This window comes from Squalius cephalus, assembly GCF_949319135.1.
Source record: "Squalius cephalus genome assembly, chromosome: 8".
Lineage (NCBI taxonomy): Eukaryota > Metazoa > Chordata > Actinopteri > Cypriniformes > Leuciscidae > Squalius > Squalius cephalus.
The window spans coordinates 6967949-6988133 of NC_137129.1; the positions used below are offsets into that span (position 1 = coordinate 6967949).

Consider the following 20185-nt stretch of genomic DNA (forward strand, 5'->3'; position numbering starts at 1 on the left):
AACAGATAATGCAAAAACATCTGTTAATGATGTTGGAGAATGCGATGAGACCAGCTTAGGAGGTGTATGTCTAACTGGAAATTCATGGTGTCCTCATTACTTATTCTGACCTGGAAAATCTCAAATAAATATTCTGCACCAATCTGGAAGCGGCATTTTGTAAACTATATACTAAGAAAGTCACCATGAAACCAAAATAGACAATTCTTATGTATGGAATATTGCAGTTTGTATTATAAATGATTTATCCAAACACATCATCTCTTCTCTTCTCTGATGATGTGTTTACTGGCACGAGGGCGGGATAAACTGTCACTCACATGAGATCCACCAATAGCAAACTACAATCATCCAATCAATTCCCCATGGAAAAAAATAAGTCCCGCCCTAGATTTTTTTTTCTCATTCGAGAAGCTGCTCCACTCGGATGTATGTCACAAAGGGGAGTCGAGCTTTGAAAGTACGTGCCCTGATGCTGTGTCCCTGATTGTGGAAGACTTTAATCATGTCAACCAGCAGATGGTAGAACGCTCTGCAGATTGCCACAGAATTATTATCTCCCAAAAGCAGCACAGAAAATATGAATAAAAGTGTGGATTTCCAATATGGGCTTAGATGTTACACCTATCAGGGATGGTAAATGAGAAACACATTAATATAAATAAATATAATAAAAACGTGGCGTAGTCACAAAAACTGATAAATAAAAGCAGAAGGGATTACTCACTCCTGTATGGTTCTAATATGTTTCTAGTTTCAGAGAGGAATACTGTGACCTGTATAATGATTACACCATACTGATCCACCATAATGATGTGCTGTGAAGAGCTGGTGATAGCACATTACCACATTGGTGTCTGAGTGATTAGACCCCCCTGTAGTTCACATGACAGTGTAACACGTTGTGTGAAGATGCAATTTCTTGGAACGGCAGGAAGGCACAAATGTCAAAATGTTCTTCACTGATTACGCCACCACATTTAATTCCTTAAAAACTGGACAGGCAGTTGAGAGACATTTTTTTAATTTAATTTAATTTAATTTAATTTTGTTTTATTTTATTTTATTTTTTAATTTTATTTAATTTAATTTAATTTAATTTAATTTAATTTAATTTTATTTTATTTTATTTTATTTTATTTTATTTTATTTTATTTTTTATTTTTATTTTTATTTGATTTCTTTATTTTGATGTATCGATCTATCTATCATTCTGTCTATCTATCTATCGTTCTTTCTATCGTTAGTTCTAACAGTCTCGTTTTATCTATCTATTTATCTATCTATCTAAATATCTATCTAAATATCTATCATTCTATCTATCATCTATCCATCTATCCATCTATCTATCTATCTATCTATCTATCTATCTATCTATCTATCTATCTATCTATCTATCTATCTATCGATCCTTCGTTTGTGTCTTTGCAAACAACTACCTGTCAAAAGTTTGTACACATCTACTCATTATTTATAATTACTACAATAGTAAAGTATTATTATTATTATTAACAACAAATATATAGTAGAAGTAGTATAGTTAAAAAAAATATCATGCTTGGGCAGATCGTCTACTTGTCTGACACATAATTCCATGCATTTATCGATAAGACATACATATTTGAAGATTATAAGCAGCATTTGAATTTGTCTAAACATTTGTCAATAGCGTGCGCATACATGCATATACACATTTCATTGTACTTGTCCATGTAACATTAAGTTGAACCCTGAACTGTGCTATTACCTCAGAGGAAGTGTGTGGTTACACAGATCACCATACACTTCTTGATGGTAGGACTGAGTAGGTGGGTTAATCCAGAAACATGAGGCATGTGTTCACCCGTAGTAACCCTTCTCTCGGCAGATATGTTTAATAAGCTGGGGCAAAGGGGTCACTAGTGCCAAAGGGCTGATGGGGGATGAATGCCCAGTTTAAGAAGAGAATCTAGCTATGACCTGATGGGGAAAAAAGAGAAAATGAGCTAAGGAGAAAAACAGAAGATGGAGTAGCATGAGGCTGTTTGGAAAGAAGACCCTTGGCCTTTAGCTTTAACCTGAGCAGAATGTAATCCTCTCACTACTACCCCTCTGTATTTTTTCTCTCTGCACTTTTATCCTTCTCCCAACCTGAAGCTGTTTGTCAAGTGTTTGCAGAATCTGATTTCTCTCTGTGCAGTTTTTACTCACGTTTCATATACACACTCACACACATTGGGCACTATCACACACTCTGCGCAATGCAGCGCCAAGCGCGACGCAAGTGTTTTTTGCTAGTTTCAGCCTGACGCAGTTATCATTTTCACATCCTGCGCCACATTGTTTAAATAGCAAATGCAGTTGCGCCCATTTGTGCGCCCATGGGCTGCTGGCCTGAAAACAAGGTGTGTTCAGGCGCATTGTTGGCGCGTTGCTATATTGAGGCAACAGAAATAGACTGCGCCATTGACCAACTGAAACCTGGTCTAAAGGTTTTTTTTTTGTTTTTTTTTTTTTGTTATTTAAAGGGCGCATTACATTCTGCTTAATACAAACACAGGGACAGCCAGCAGCACACAAACTAGCCAAATATTAAACATCAAACGATTACAATGTAAAATATTATTATTATTATGTACATAAAGATATGGTGGAATCCAGCTTGTCCGTATGTCCGTATTGTCCAAAACACACCCATTACTCATTAAGAGAATAGGGACAAACCTTTTAGACCATGCGCCAACTATTTGCCCCGTGTGCTTTAGACCATGCGCTTAGATTGTTAAAATAGGGCCCTAAGCCTCTTATGCTCACCCAGGCTGCATTTATTTGACAGTTAAAATAGTAATTCTGTGAAAATATTTTTACAATTTAAAATAATTTTTTTTTTTTTTTTTTTTTTTTTTCTAGTTCCAATATTTTTTGTTCATTTATTTGTTTGGTTTGTTGCCATGGATTTAGCAGGATTAAGTACAGTCAGCTGGTCATTATCGCAAAATAAACTTTTTCAGGCTGATTGTTATTTTGCATTGTTGACCGGCTGATTGTGTTATCACCTACATTTACAATAAACATCCATTATTAATCTTCCTTCTCTCCATCTATCTCTTCCCAGGGTATGGGGCCCTCCAGTATGCCGTCTGTGCCCCTCATGGTGGGCTGTGGCATATCCTGTACGGCTCTACTCATTCTGCTGCTCATCTGGGGCCCTCCAGTATGCCGTCTGTGCCCCTCATGGTGGGCTGTGGCATATCCTGTACGGCTCTACTCATTCTGCTGCTCATCTACGCTGCCTTCTGGAGGTGAGTTCAGTAAGGCCCTTCACCAACCCACAATTCTGCAGAGGAATTTCTGAATGTAGCTTCCAGGTTCTGCTGTCCTCTGATGATAATTGGATATTACCGTGCACCATTCCCCTTATTTGCATCCCGGAGCTCGCACAGGTACACTTATACCTTAAAAGATTCATTGTTCAGACTTGTTCAGCTTCCCACGTGGGGTTGCCCGGGCTGGAATCGAGCAGCTGGCATGGGGTGGATCTAGAGTGGGCCAAAACTGCAATTAGCAATAATTGGGAACAAATGAGGGATGGCGGGAGCTTCCTGTGGCGGGACAGGATTATGTGGAGAGTGCTAGTGAAGGCTAGCGTGGCTGCTAACAGCTCAGTGTGGCAGATGGCCTGGGATGGTCACATGATCAGCTAACACTACGTCCAGAAAAAGGCCAGCGCTTAGTCAAGTATTTATCTCCTCAGAAGTATGACTCAAATGATTTTTTTCAAATGATGGTCCTTTTTTACTATATTATTTTTGTTTATTATTTATTTATGTTTAATATTTTTGTGGAAACTTTGATCGTCAGGATTTTTTGATGAATAGAACATTCAAAAGAATCAGAATTTACTTGAACTATGATTTTCTTTTAAAAAATGTAAAAATATTTACTATTTGATCAATTTTATGTCATTGCCTTTAGAAAAGTATTAATTTATTAAAAATGAAAAATCTATCTGAACCTGAACAGTATATGCACAAACTTTTAGGTGTGAGACAATTTGATTGAAAAGCATGTTGTGCTATATTATTCATATTAAATACTATTTATATTATAGTGTGTTCAATATTTTGGCATATAATGCAATTATATAGGTGTTAAGAGTAAGTATCCAAATACTTTGGATCCAAGTAATTTCCACCCCCTTTCCCATAATTCCATAGCAGGTGGTGGGAAGATATTTCCTCTCTTCAAGCTTAGTGCATCTGCCACACCAACAAAAGCTTATCAGTGTTCTCCCCTATCACTCAGACCATTGGTCCAGGGAACACTGTCATTGTCATCTTGAGCAGAACTGGCTAAAGCTCAAATAGCGGATGAGGACATTTTGCTCACCGGTGCTTGTGTTTCGGAGTTCATCTGCAGGTTATCTGGGATGCTGCTCAAGTTGTCAGTGTTCAATGGAGTGAAAAATATGATAAATGGATGTTGATAAATGGATCCCTTACCTTTATGACATCTAGCTTTTGTAAAGATAATAACTGTCATAACTGCAAAACAGTTGCTGTTAAAGTTGTCAGTGTGTGATTTTCATGTTTTTTCTTTGATTCTCAGGTACATTCGTTCAGAGAGGTCCATCATTTTGGTGAACTTCTGCCTGTCCATATTGGCCTCAAATGTGCTTATACTGGTGGGACAGTCCCAAACTCTTAGTAAGGTAAGTATCTGTGCACAGAAAGAGTTCAGAGTTCAGAAAGAACAACTTTTTGGTTCTTCATGTTGTTTGGCTCTGTTTTTTTTGGACTGGTTCAGTGGAATTAAATGCCGCCCCGTGGTCCACATGAAATAAAAGATAGTCCACAATTAATATACATTTTATGTTGGAAATAGCCCATATGTTGTTGTTTTTGTCATTCAAATTGAAAAATGAAATGTATTAAAATGTATATTTTAAATTATATTATTATTATTATTATTATACAATATTATTTTATTCATAATAACAGTTATATAGTAAAAATGAAATGTAAGTAACGGTTGGATAAGATTTGAAGATTTTTATTTATTTATTTATTTTTTATTTATGAATTAACCATAAAACTATTATTATTATTATTATTATTATTATTATTATTATTGTATATAACTGTTATACATTGTATTATTATTAATAATAATAATAATAATAATAATAATAATGTATATGATTAATTGCTTTTCATTTTCCAATATGACAAAACCATAAATTATTATTATTATTATTATTATTATTATTATTAATCTTATTTAATTTATAATAAAACGTATACTGTATACTGTATAACTGTTAGATAAGATACTGTTTTCAAAAGCATTTATGAATTAACCATAAAACTATTATTATGTATTATTGTTGCTGTTGATTATTTCAAAGAAATGTTTTTAACTGCTATTTAATAATGTATGTATTTTAATAATAATAATTGATATGACTATTATATAACTTATACACTAATATATTATATTGCACTTATATATGATATAAGTGCATTTTCCAATATGAAATAACCATTTATTATTATTTGTATTATTATTATTTATTGCAGATTATATACATTCTATTCTAATTCTACTTAAATTGAAATTACAATTCTGAGTCCTGTTTTCTACTTTCATTCAAATTCAATTGAAATTCGCAAAATAAATTGGACATTCAATTTATAATTGAGTTTTGAATGGCCCACATACCTTGGGCCCGGACTCCCTAGCGGTCTGTTGTCTGTGGGACAGGTCCAGGTTCTCTCTCCAGGCTGTAATGACATTATGTAAGTGGCCATGATAGAATTTGAGAAACTCAGGCAGGCGCGTGTAACAGACAGACTCGTGGAAGCCGCTGCAGGGTCAGCTTTGTGTCAGCCGTGACTGTCACACTGAGAGAGCGTGAGATAGACTACAGAGACACCTGAGAAATAAGTGCCGCCATTTAAACTCAACCTGTCGCTCAGAGCTACAAAGAAACCTGAAGAGAACCAAAAGAACTCGCAGGACCCCTTCCCCCTCAATCCAGACTTAATATTTCACTAAATTCTCATATTCGCCATTAGTTTAAGAAAGTCCAGATAAGCTTAATTTAAGGACCCATGAATAGTGTGAAATCCTTCTCATTTCCTGGGTCATTTGCTGAGCGAGCCAGTGTTTAGCATTAGAATATGCACCTCATTATTGTATAAAACCTCAGCGAGATACTCTGCTTACCGCTTCTCATTTGCGTTCTCCGCTTACTTAAACCCTACTTTTCTTTAATTCCAGCCTGACATTTTTCCTTAGAACTCGTTCAACCTGTTACTAACCCATTTTCACATTTGAAGTACCGTCTGCGAGGGAAAAAGCATGGAAAGGATGCGCTGCTATAGAAATAATTTACACACCACAATGGAACTGAGTCAGTGTCTACCCGACTTTCTTTAACGTCCCCGGCTCTTTCCCACTTCTCCTTCTCAATCACTTTATCTCTCTCTCGATAACAAATAGCTGAGAGCCATTTGCACCTCCTCTTGCTTTCTGTATTTCTTTCTGGCGCACCTTTTTCCTCATTTCATTTCTCTGTTTTTTTGTTTTTTTCTTCCTTCTTTTGTCTCTAGGGACTGTGCACTGTGACCGCTGCCTTTTTGCACTTCTTCTTTCTGGCTTCTTTCTGCTGGGTATTGACGGAAGCGTGGCAATCCTACCTGGCCGTGATTGGCAAGATGAGGTCCCGCCTCATTCGCAAGCGTTTCCTGTGCCTGGGCTGGGGTAGGACACCCGCACACACACACCAGAAACTAACATTAAAGCTACACTGTGTAATTTTTTAAGTTGATTCTTAGCAAAAAACACTTTGTTCTTTCAAAATGATATGTGCTCATTAATGTGTAATTACTTCTATCAACTAATCAAGTATTCTCGTAAGCGTAGAATCTGCCATTTAGAATACATACGAGCGAGTCGCTCGAATGGCGGCAGCCATGTTGCGCCTCCATCTTGAAAATACATTAGCCAAAGAGGGACATACCTGGAAATTCAAGCTTCGCCTTTCGCGTTTTTACACTCAGTGGCACCGTGACGAATGCGAGGGGGAGATTGCTCACGACTGCCGGCAGATTTGAAATAATACGGCCACCGTAGGAGTTAAAACGCCCTCAGAATGGGAGGGGCTAGAAAGTAATATTCAGTTGGTAGTCATAAACAATTTCACCGCTAGATGGGAGAAAATCCTACACAGTGTAGCTTTAAAGGTCAAAACCGATGTTACTGAAGTGCTTCAGCTCAAATGTGTTCCTCCACATGAGTGTAACATGCCAGTTCTTATCAATTCAACCACATCAGATTGTCTGCCATGTCAGTTTGCTTTAATGGAGCCCAATGACACACCACAAACATGCCATGGGAGCTCAGTGTTACTCCTGTGTTGCAAGACGTAGATGTCCGATTGTTGATAAGAAATGCATTGTGTGCCACCATCTTAGCACAGGTGTGATCTGAAAGGGTATTCTAGCACTTGCAATGGCACACGTACATGTTTTGTAACTTATTGATCCACTATCACTTCCATTAATTCATAGATGCCCTTTGCAGATATTGCAGAATAGGATTGCCTCCCACAGGGAGTTGGTAGTAGATGGGTTTCTAACTAAGATGTCAGAAAATGACTTGTGTTACTCAGAATGTGAAATATGGATGTCGTCGTATGTGGCCTGGCTGGTCGTGTACATGCTCAGATCATGGTTGTAATTGTAGTTCGAATCCTGCTTATGTATTGTTTTTTTCTCCCCATCGTTTTTTTTTTTTTTGTCTTATCTCTGTCTTATCCATTAGGCCAAAAGCCTTTTGATAAATGAATATCATATGCAACACCATGGTATATATATTTTTTGTAAATTGATTTAGTGTCGAAATTGTCAAAAAGTTATAACATTTATAAAGATTAAAATGTAAAAAAAAAAAAAAGAGAAATTTCAATGTTCCGTTTATTTTTTATTGCATGTATATTTTTTTTATTATACCACCTAAGTCATATATGGAAACTTGTTTCCACCACAGAATGAAAAATAATAAAGTTAGGCCAATTGTGATTTTATCTCACAAATCTGACTTTTTTTTCTCACAATTGCGTTTTACATCTCGCAAATTCTGCCTTTATAACACGCAATTGGGAGATACAAAGTCAGAATTGCATGATGTAAAGTTGCAATTGCGTGTTATAAAGTCAGAATTCTGGGGAAAAAAGTCAGTCTTTTTTTCCTTAGAATTTGACTTTATATATCTCACAGTTCTGAGAAAAGATATCAGAATTGTGAGATATAAACTTGCAATTGCTATAAAAAAAACAAAATCAGAAATGCAAGTTTATTTCTCGCAATTCTGACTTTATAACACACAATTGCGACTTTATATCTCGCAATTCTGACTTTATAACACACAATTGCGACTTTATATCACGCAATTCTGACTTTATCTCTCACAATTTTGAGAAATAAAGTCAGAGTTGCGAGATGTAAACTCGCAATTGTGAGATAAAAGGTCGCAATTATCTTTTAAAATGTTTTATTCTGTGGCGGAAACAAGCTTCCATATATGACTGATCACTTTGTTAGGACTTGCACCAAAAACATCAAAACCAAATTTGGTGGTTTTGATCAAAAACTCGTATCTAATGTTTAAATGCTCTGAATACCTGTTTTTATTTTATGAGGTTGAGGTTTTTGAGATTTTTTTATCTGCTGCAAGATATATTATATATTTTAATTTGTATTTTTTATGATATATTTGATTTTTAAGCTGCCTGAAAAAAAAAAAAAAAAACATAATACACAGCTACTTTTGAATGGCCAATACATTTTCAATCACACCTTCCATCAGAGCAAACTCATGTTTCTCATTGTGTCACTCATTTCTTCCTCCAGAGTGGCATGTGGATCCCCGTTCATCCCTGGTCTTTCAATCCTGTTCTCTAAACCCGAGTTTCTCTAATTGCCTTTAATTTCCAGAGTTAATCAGAGCATTGTTAATTGCATGAATATTTCAGAGGAGAGCTCATTATGTGTGGACGTGGCACGCAGACATAGAACGAGAAGAATGGATAGGTCTAATTAGCACATGAGTAAAGCTGGCCTCCCCGACTGTGATGGCAAACACAATAGAGAGACGGCCAGGAAACACTCACAGACACAGACAGGGGAGCGGAGGATGGGGTTCGACACAGTAAAGGTCACTGTATGCAACATTGTAATCAAGGACCAATAAGTACACCTTCCCCAATCTCAAGATGGGAAACAATGTTTAGTTATGAAATCTTAAATAGCAAAATGCAATCTTTTTTTTTTTTTAAAGGGGGGTGGGGGGGGGTATATATAGTATATATAATATATATTATATAAAATAAAACGAATAAAAATATAAGTATAATACGAATATAATTATAATTAGGCAGTTAGGTTATTTTATGTTTTATTTTATTTGTCTCTTAAATGTATCAGTGGCATTGCATTGGTTGTAATTTAAAGGTGCAAAAAGTTCTGGTATGATTTATCTTGTTTTTCACTTTTACATAACAAAAACAGGCTGTTTTAACAGGGGTGTGTAGGGGGCTCTGTGTACTTTCCCTGTGGAGCACTCTTAGAGAATACAGACAGGAACGTTTACACTTCTGCATTTTGGCCTCTTGAAAAGAGACATACAAAGAGGCCCATGGGACTTGCTCTCTGCTAAAATAGCGTGTTTGAGGTCTGGGAGGGCACTGTGCACAGGGGGAATGGTGTACCTGTGCACTGTGTGCATTTGTCCATGAAAAGGGCATAAGCTAAAGAAAGTCACCAATGTGAGAGGACATTACTTCAGTTAGCTTCCTCTTCAGCCTTAGGCCTTCTGTCATTAATGGCTCTATTGGGGGGAAAAAACAGGGATCGGGGATTCTAGATTTTCATAATTTGCCTTTTAGCAATGCTCGTCCTTTGTTAAATGTGGTGGACAATTTTCTCGTGCATTCACGTAAATGTACTTTCATATCATTTTCATTTGTTTAACTTGTTCCATCCATTAAATATCAATGAACTTAGAAACCATGTTTTTTTTTAAAACAAGTTAAGCAATTAAACCTTTTAAATTTCAATGAATTGAGTTTTTTCATCATAGACTTTTTCTTGCAGGTCTTCCAGCCCTTGTGGTCGCTGTATCTGTGGGTTTCACCCGGGCTAGAGGTTACGGCACACCAAGTTAGTAAGTATCACTGATGCAGTGTAGTCTCGCAAGGAAAATGTTGAGACGTTTGCAGTGTGTGAACATTGAGAAATCTGTATTATAGTATAACATATGTTATGCCGAGACAACATATGCAAAACTTTCCCCATTGGGGAAATTTACTTTTCAAAGTAATGCATTACAATATTGTGTTCCTCCTTAAAAAAATACTTAGTTACTCTTTATGGAAAGTAATGTTATGTTACTTTTGCGTTACTTCTCACTTGGGCTGGGCTTGCATTAATAACAACAACAATAAAAGTTATATTTTTGGCAAATGTAAAGGCCCCTTCACACCAAAAGTGAAATGAATAAGCCTTAGACTGAAGGAAATGCAAATGCATGCCTGTAAAGTTGATGGCGCAGCTCGAACAAACATTTCAGCATTGCTGCCATTCTGGATTGCCATTCCAAAACAAAGTAACTTGCATTACTTATTTGAAGAAGTAACTCAGTTATTTTGTTGTAAATTTAAAAGTAATGCATTACTTTACTAGTTACTTGAAAAAAAGTAACCTTATTACGTAACTCGCTGTATTTGTAATGTGTTTAGCCCCATACGCACATCACATTAATAATATAACCAAAGAGGTGCTAAGATACCCAACGTTTAAGTCTGAGGGTTTTACCGACTAATCCGAAGCCAGATGGTTTCATCTTTAGAGCTCAAATTTGGTGCCCAGACAAACACTGGAAAAGGGAAGTTTTTTTAGTGACTGTTGCCTAATTTTGACCTTTGACCTTGGAAGAACATCTTCTAAAATCAGATCCTTCCCTGGGCTATTTTTCCTCTATTCCTATGGATTCCCTCAAAGTGGGGCCAATTTTCTGCTCCTCTGCATATAATGGTTTCTGTCTTTACTGCCCCACTGAGCAATTGATTTAAACCAGGGAGTTCTCTGACTAATCGGAGACAAAAGTTGAAAACAATGGTGTCCTTTGAAAGCTTTAATTGGATGTGTTTGACACATGGGTTCCCCTCAAACCAAAAGACAAATTTTGGAAACGGTGCCAGGAAGTCAGTCGCCTCAGATAACCTCACCACTGAGCTGCTTACTTCTCTGCAGTCTTTCACATTTGAATGCATGTACGATTGAAAGCATGTGTCTATAGTCCTTTCACAGCTGACATTTCACAAGGAAGTCAGAATTCAAACTAGATTGAAATTGTTTGATTGTCCCTGACCAGAACATTAGCAAAATGTCGAAATAGCTCTATTAAAATAATGATTAATAATGCTTGTATATAAAGTATGACCTTCGAGATTTTGCAGAGTTGTTTGTGTAGAACTTTTATCAGGCAATATCTGGATCTGTCCATTAACTTTGCAGCTTTTATTTGGTATCTGCAATGAAAGGAATTTAACAATGTGATATTTCCAGAAACATTACAAGTATGATGAAGAGGTTGTATTTGAAATATCCTCTTCAGTTTCTTAATTTATGGAACAATCTGGTTGGAGTCCAAGTTTAATTTAATCTTTATTTGTGTGAAGAAAAATAATTGAAGGTTAATGAAAACTGCAATTCTTTCCCGCCAAGCCCTTTTTTCTGAAGCCAACACTATCTCAACTCTCCATTGTGATTTTCTGCTTTAAATTTCACTTTATCTCTCCCTTTCTCTCAATTTCAGTTGTTGGTTGTCTCTGGAAGGGGGGCTGCTCTATGCTTTTGTTGGTCCTGCTGCTGTCATTGTACTGGTAAGTTTCAGACTCTGCTTTCCCATTGGTTAGATTAGTAAACATGAGCACCGCCCACTTTAATATGCACTTTAAATATATCACGCCTGCAGTCGAAGAGAAAAATCGGTCACTAATGAGATTAGAGTTGAGGCCTCTTTCATTTAACATGTATTTTTCATCAGTATATCATGTTTAAATGCATGAGTGAACTTGATGAGCTTATTAGACCAAAGCGACCAAAGTGTGTGTATCTATGTATCCTCCATCCCCGGTCTCAGGTGCTGTGTGTTTTCTGTGAGGTGTTTGCATTGTTTTTCATGGTCAGATGTGATTTGCGTTGTTTGTTTCTTGGTGGCGGCATAAAGCGGCCCTCTCAAACAAACAACTGCAAATGAGATTTGGGCATCTGGAGATGCCAGCTCCCTCTTTGGAGAGGCAAATCTAATTAATGAAAAAATAATTAATCTTGCCTCCAGCAAACAGTAAAGTGGAGACCCATTGTCTAAGCAAGCGCCTTGCATGATCAGAATACGAACGGCATTCGTAAACATGTTAGACTTGGTAGGTTCGATATTCTCTTGGACTGAACATGCTGAGTATTGATTGAGCGCAGGGGTCTTCAACAGGGGGCCCGTTACGATGTTGTTTCCTCTCAAACTATTTCTGGGTAGCAACTATGTAAAACTTTAGTTAATGCAAAAGCTAACATGAATTTATACTAATACTTTTGAGGCATTTATTAATCTTGGTTAATGTTAATTTGGGAAAAAGTTTGGGGTCAGTTAGATATAGATTGATAATAATAAGAAACGCTTCTTGAGCACCAAATCAGCATATTAGAATGATGAATTATATATATATATATATATATATAGAGAGAGAGAGAGAGAGAGAGAGAGAGAGAGAGAGAGAGAGAGAGAGAGAGAGAGAGAGAATGAGAAACATGAGAGCATTAATGTCTATCTACAGTATGTATCGTTCTATCTATCGTTCTATCTGTGTCTGTCATCTGCCTATAAACCTTCAAACTTTGAGGCATTTGTCAAAACTTTCAAACTTGACAAACTTTGTTTTTCTGGTTAAAAGGTGTAGTTTTGTGAATTTCAATTCATTTTAATTATTTTTCCTTGCATTGGAATTACAATTGCAAATCTGCATTTAATTAGCTATTTCATTTCAAATGGAATTAAAGGTGCTGTGTGTAATTTTTTTGACTGTACTAAAGCATAAAACTACCATAATACGTTTGCCGAGATTTAGGAAACATGCCAAGGTCAAATACTTGTTTCTCAGAAAAACAATGCCACATCCACTTATTCTACTAAATTGTGTGTGCCAGGTGGGAATGTTTGTTATTGTTTTGGTCTGTGTGATCCCGCCCACTGCCAATTTACCCAATAGTATTTTGACACCCCGGGTTGCCAGTTGTCGTAAAACACAGCGTATTGCAGCAATGGAAGCCAGTGAACGAACTGTGTCAGAGATTGCAGATGCGTGTCCTCAATCTGGCAACCCACATGAGCGTTGAGTCTGCAGTACCCATTTCAATCGCTATCTGTCAATATTACAGACTGCACCTTTAAAGACTTAGAATTCTAATTCAAAGCATCCTCAATTCAGTCCTAAAAGGTGTACAACCCTGTTCTTAACTAGCAAACAACACTACTTAAATAACAAAGTAGATAACACTACTTCTATGTCTTCCCTGTAGGTAAACATGCTGATTGGAATAGTGGTCTTCAACAAGCTCATGTCTAGAGATGGCATCTCAGACAAGTCCAAAAAGCAAAGAGCAGGGTAAGTGAAGGTCAAAGCGATGGCTATATGATACCCATCTATTTCTGGATTTGCACCAAGTTACTCATTTACCACTGGCCTGTTGAAGGTTTTAAAATATCCTGTCAAATATGTGTATGGGCGAAATAAATTACTCATGCTCTCTCTCACACACACACACACACACACACACACAACCACTAAAAGTTGAAAAACATCAAACTGAAAGCCAAGATATGACAGCTTCATTAATGGACTTGTATTGATTTGCTGGCCTGCTAACCTCAGGCTAGTTCTCTGATAGCTCTGTCATTAGCTAAGTGTATATTCATTGTTCATGTAACTGCACATACTGACAGGATCAAGGGGCTCTTGTGCTTTTAAAATGCTTGTTCTGTTTTGCCTTTGTTTGATTGGACACAAAGCAGAGTGATCCATTAAACACTTGTGTTAATGAGTGGACCGCCACATCCCTGACCGCAAACGAGAAGCTAAACCGCACTGAGAGATTGAATATTCCCATTCCGCTCCATGAATCCTCTACCCTGATACTTTAAGAGTGTTCTCACTGCCCTCCATCTTTAATTAAACTACGACCACATCAGAAATCCCCATTTTTAAGTGCAGTGCATTGTTTAAAATGAGCTCACGGGTCAACTGATGTCAAGCTCACTGCGATGCATAATCGCGTTTTCGCCAATAGTACACTGAAGGCATGAGAACGGCCTTATTACAGTGCAACTGAATTAGTGTGTCTAATGGGTACCGATAGCCTCTCCGCTTTGAATGCATGCTGTACAAATGTCATTTAGATATGTGGCATTGCTTTGGTGGACCACCATACCGATGTCTTGGCAGGAAACTGTGGGTCTTACTAATTGAATGAGGAGCTAATCAGAGATCTGAGCTAATCCAATGACTGGATATTTGTAATCCCTCCAGGACATTCTGCAGTTTTGCCCTAATTGATTTGTCTTTTTTTTTTCTTCCACTTTTCTTTTCCTGTAATGTTTATGTACAAGGGAGATCAATGCATATTGGGAGCTGCAATGGCTAACTATGGATTTTTCAGCTAGTGGCTTGTACATAAAAATGTCCCAGTGTTTAAATTCAGTTCGACTCATTTCCATATTCACACTCTCTCATGTTGTCTTTCGCATATACACTGCCCAGCCAAAATAAATGCTGTTTGGATTTAATGGGCTAATGCTTAAGCATAAGTGATTCTTATGTTTCTAGCATGTTATATGTTTGGCCACAGTTCTTCTAACCCTAATTGATAGAGTGTGTAGCTTTTCATTTCTTAACCATGTATGAAGATATGGCCATATTCCAATGTCAAGATTCATCAGGCTCAAATTGTGAAAGAATGTTTGGAAGGAACATGAAGAATCATTTTCACACATGAATTGGCTCCTCTGAGTCCAGATCTTAAATTCATTGAAAGTCTTTGGGATGTGCTGGAGGAGACTTTACATAGTGCTGGACTCTTGCATTGTCATTACAAGATCTTGACCAAAAAGGTATGTACCTCTTGATGGAAATAAATGTTGCGATGTTATTTTCATCAAGAGGTGCATACATTTTTGGTATCAGAGAATTTGAAAATTGAGAAACCAAAATATCAGAGAATTTTGAGTGGGCCAGTAAGAAGCCACTCAAAGCACCTTAGCAACCGCATAGCAATGCCCTATAAACCACCCTCAACACTCTAGGATCTTAGCAGTGGTTTTCGCACAGACGAGCAGCACTTTATTTTCTTTAAGGATACTAAATTTAGTATTTTGCTTTTATTGTTAGGGTTAGGTAAATAAATGTGTCCACTGTTGTGAGTGTTTGACTGTTTGAGTGCCCCCTCATTTGCATATTTCTAATGTTCTGAGCACTTTCTCCAACTCTGTGACACAAGACTGCATGTATTTTGTTACCTTTACTGTTTCAATCATCTTCTCAGAACACTAACATAAAAAAACGACTAAAATTGTAAAAAAAAAAAAAAACCTTTGATTTTCAATGGCTTAATAATGCACTAACACAGAAGTTTGAATCAAGTGTATGCATATTCAGTAGATCGCCTAAAGCACTGAACCAATTAATTCCACTCCACTGTATTTGATTTTTCACGAGACCGTGTTCAACAAAAAACAGAAAACTTTTTGTTTTAGCTGTTCATTTACACGACGACAGCGTTTTGGGGACGTTAAAACGCAAACTTTTTAAAATGGGCTTCAAGTTCAAGTTTTTGAAAACGATACCGTTATCGTCTCCGTGAAAACTACAAAAAATATGAATTTGTGCAAATGGTATGCGCATGCATATTACATGTTCAGTCTATAGGCATGTGGTGTTTCTATACAAAGTTACATCGCCAACTACTGGCCTGGCATGAATAATACAGCGTTTTTAGTCATTTTCGTGGATCCATGTGAACAGGGATCTTTTTAACAACATTGTCGTCTGTACGTGAAACTTATCAAAAATGCAAAGGAAAAATTTTCTGGTTTTAGTACATAGTTGTCGTGTAAACATACCCTAAATAACTAATTATACCATTAATAAAACCTAGTGTTGCCCAGAATACTGTAGCAACACTGACTCAACCAGTAGTGTATGTATATAGACACTAGAAGTGAAAAGTTTGGGATTATTACAATTTTTGTTATTATGATTTATATCAACACAGATGTTCAATTAATAATAATGGTTCTTTTTATTATCAATGTTAAAAAAATAAAAAAATAAATGTTGTTGCTTAATATTTTTGTTGCATTTTTTTCCTGGATTCTATTTATGAATAGAACGTTCAAAAGAGCAGTATTTATTTGAAATAAAACTATTTTTAAAATAAATTACCTAAGAAGCAAAACTGTTTAAGATTTAAGATATCAAGATTTTCTTAGAATGTATTTGTTTCATTGGTGAATTCTTTTTTCATATGGTTTTAGCATAAATTTCCTTTCATTTAAAAATTTCTCCCAGTGCAACAGGGACACAACACATTTGTATTCATATATTCTCACATTTTTACTGATAGGGAAAGTATTTGTTCTCCTTTAAATCTTTAGTGCCACTTTTACACCCCAGACCTTTATTTATAAAGCTGAGGGCGATTGTAACGAGGTTCATTAAAAACTGAACTTCCTGGTTAATGACCCGAGGGAAACCAACCTGGACGTGCTGGTCTGCTTCCTAACAATACCTACACAAATCAAGGGTCACGAGCGGTATCAGGTGTGTGTGAGTGTGTCAACATCGAGAGACTATCCTTCTCTCTGCATCAGTCTTACTCGTGTTTTCACACACAAAAACTCCTATAACACACAAACACACACTTCAGTGAGCAGCTGAAGTAGGTTAGTCTTTGCAGCTCCCATCTGCCTCATCTGCTGATTGTTAATGATCTGTGGTTGCATTCTACTGTGTTTCTCTCCATTTTATCATTTTCCTGCCTTCATTGTCTCTTTCTCTCACACACACAAGCTACTTTCACGCTGTGACAGTCATTACAGATCTCACTCTGCCGTTGCTGTTGTTCATTGCTCGATGCTGTTCTCTTGGCATTACTTTAATTTTGTCTTTCTCTTTCTTTTTCCTCTCTTTTATGTGTTCCCTTTCCTTATGTACTTTGTTTTGTTGTCATTATCCAAATATTCCATTTGCAATTCCTCTCCAATCTGCATTCAACCTTTTACCATCGTGCCGTTTGTATGTATTGACATGAATGTGGGTGTATGGCTGGATCTCCCTGCTTCTGTGTGTCATGCCTCTTCCCCATGTGAATGTATATATATATATATATATGTATGTATGTTTGTGTGTGTGTGTGTGTGTGTGTGTGTGTGTGTGTGTATTGGGTCCTGAAGTCCACCGTTGGAAGGGCGTAGCAGGCTGCTCCTGAAATGCTCCAAGTGTGGCGTGATCTCCAGTACCGCCCTGTCCAGCTCTACCGCCAGCAGCGCCATGTTAGTCTCATTCCATATTCTCTCTTTGTCTCTTACTTTCTCTCTCCATATCTTTCTTTTTTTCTCTTTATCTCTCTAGAGCCCAACTGACAGTAAGAAACAGAAACTCTTCAAAGAGCCACCCTCCTGTCAGCACACTCCAGAACTACACTGCAAAATCACTTTTTTAAATCTTTGCTGAGAAATTCCCTCAAATAAGATCATTTAAGGCATTACAATATTATAAATCATTGAATAGAAATTACAAAAAAAAAAAAAAAATCTTTAAACATTCATATCTTTTATTCATCAAACATAAGCCTACAGGACTCACTACAAAACATTTTGCAATCGAGTTATAAAAGTGTCCAAGGCAGACTTAGGAGTCATTCAGTGCATTTTTTTTTTTTTTTTTTTTTTTTTTTTGCATTGGTTGATGTTTTTCTTAGCTTAACTTTGCTTTTGTTGTTTTTTTTTTGTTTGTTTTTTTCGTTTGGTTTCGTGTTCATATGCATCTTTTGCACTGCAAAAACCCTGTTCTGAAGTATTTTGTGTCTAATTGTGAATCATATTAAGGCTTGTTATTAAAATGTCTTTCAAGTATATTATGTCTTGCCACACAGCAAATTATTTCACTTGTATTTAGTACAAAATTTTAAAACGTGAATAAAATCTCTCACTGCATGCAGTAAGACAAAATACACTTATATTAAAGATCCAGTCTATGACTACAGTATGCTAATGTTGTAAATTTAGTTAATTATCTTATTTCAAGGATTTTAAATATTTAAACTAGAAAATCAGACAAAAATATTCCTAACAGGAGTGTTCCTTCAGCTGTGTTGACTGTAGACTTTTGCAAAAACACGCACATAAACACAAACACGGTGTGCTCTTTGAAGAGGTAAAGAACCAGAGTGTGGAGCAAGGGCCACCTCTGATTCTTTTGGCTTTGGATAAATTGGACTTCTCTCCTCTATTTGCTGGAGGGAGTCATGTTATTGAAATGATCATGAAATGAATGATATCGCTTCTCTGTTCCTCTTTCTCTTTGTCAATTTTTATTTTATCTTGTTCCTCATCTCATTCTTGCTGTCTGCTTTTTTTTCTGTCTCAGCTATCCGTGTATAAATATGGGGCATGTGTGTGTGGCGCCATAATACAACCATTTATAGAAATTAATGAAGAGGACTTCCTAAAGGAAGTTTGGGTGGACCATGTTCACATGATCCCACCGATTACCTCATTTCCTTTAATACCGAGGTTCCTGCTCCATCCAAACCCCATGCTTTCTCTCCACAGTTAGTTAGAGGAGGACAATGAATTTGAGTCATGCTATTTTACATTTACCAAGTCAACCTTGTCTTTCTGCATTGCTCTTGTATGAGCATGAGAACTCATTTAGTAGATTTGCATATAGGAGCAAATCTCTGTCTCATTGCTAATGTCCATCCCATTGCAGTCACATGCAGGAGACTGAGTCAGTGCAGCGTGAAGATGTTAAATTGATGCCCAGCTGTGGTGAGCCCTTGCTTCGCTGAGCTTAATCCGACAAGTCCTTACTGTCACCTAATATTTATCTAAGTAGGCTCTGCATGATGCAGAACCAAAACACTCTTGTAGCATTAGCAACATGTTGGAAATCTATTAGGGCATGTTAGCATGAGTGCTCAGCATTATGAACAGCAATTATTTGTGAGAGTAATGTGAGAGTGTGTCCTAACTGGATTGACCATGTGTGTTTTGAATTAAAGAAAAAAACAATAATAGGTTCCACTTTATTTCAGTTCCACTTTTGACATTATACTAACTATAAGTAACTTTGCAATTGCATGTCAACTAACTTTTATTAGACTGTTTGGTTAGGGTTAGGGTTAGGGTTAGAAGAAAAATTTGATATGTTCTTGCAAAGTTACTTCTAGTCAGTAGATTGTTTGTTGTGGAGCATCAAAGCAGATATTAAGCAGACAGTCTATAGACTGCATTAGTATATTAATACTCTAATGATTGGTAGACTGACTGGTAGTTGACATGTAATTGCAAAGTTACTTAGTAGAATGTCTAACGTGGACTATCGAAATGAAGTGTTACCCAATAATAATGTCATTGCTAAATATAGTTACACTTTATTTTACAGTACGTGTACTTACAGTGTACTTACCCAATAAAGTACTGGTGATATAAGGTAACTACATGGGTTAAGGTTAGGTTTAGGGGTAGGTTCAGGGTTAGTACCTAGTTATAACCCAGTATTGTAATTGCTATAAGTATTTAGTATGTACATGCGAAACAGGACTGTAAAATAAAGTACTACCCTAAATATTAATATCATTACCACGTTACCACATATGTAGTGTATTCATAAATATGATACTTAAAAATGCACAAAACTTGTGGTGGGAAATTTGGTAGCTGGTACATTTTTAGATATACTCTCTCAATACTCAGTTTGTTGAACACACAAAATATAGCAACCACTTGATTTGGGATTTCAGGTTTTTAATTACTACCACTCATTACGCATACATTTACGCTGTATTGACTCTCAGTTAAATGTCTG

General features: G+C 36.5%; 1 protein-coding gene across 1 annotated transcript in view; it reads left to right on the forward strand.

The window, feature by feature from the left end:
• Positions 1–20185, forward strand: part of adgrb2 (adhesion G protein-coupled receptor B2) — a 298540-nt gene that overhangs the window by 244349 nt on the left and 34006 nt on the right. The window contains exons 18-24 of the mRNA XM_079878265.1: positions 3178–3281; positions 4588–4690; positions 6594–6744; positions 10137–10206; positions 11860–11926; positions 13620–13705; positions 17548–17646. Coding sequence (XP_079734391.1) covers positions 3178–3281; positions 4588–4690; positions 6594–6744; positions 10137–10206; positions 11860–11926; positions 13620–13705; positions 17548–17646 — 680 coding nt within the window. The remainder of the gene's footprint in view (positions 1–3177; positions 3282–4587; positions 4691–6593; positions 6745–10136; positions 10207–11859; positions 11927–13619; positions 13706–17547; positions 17647–20185) is intronic.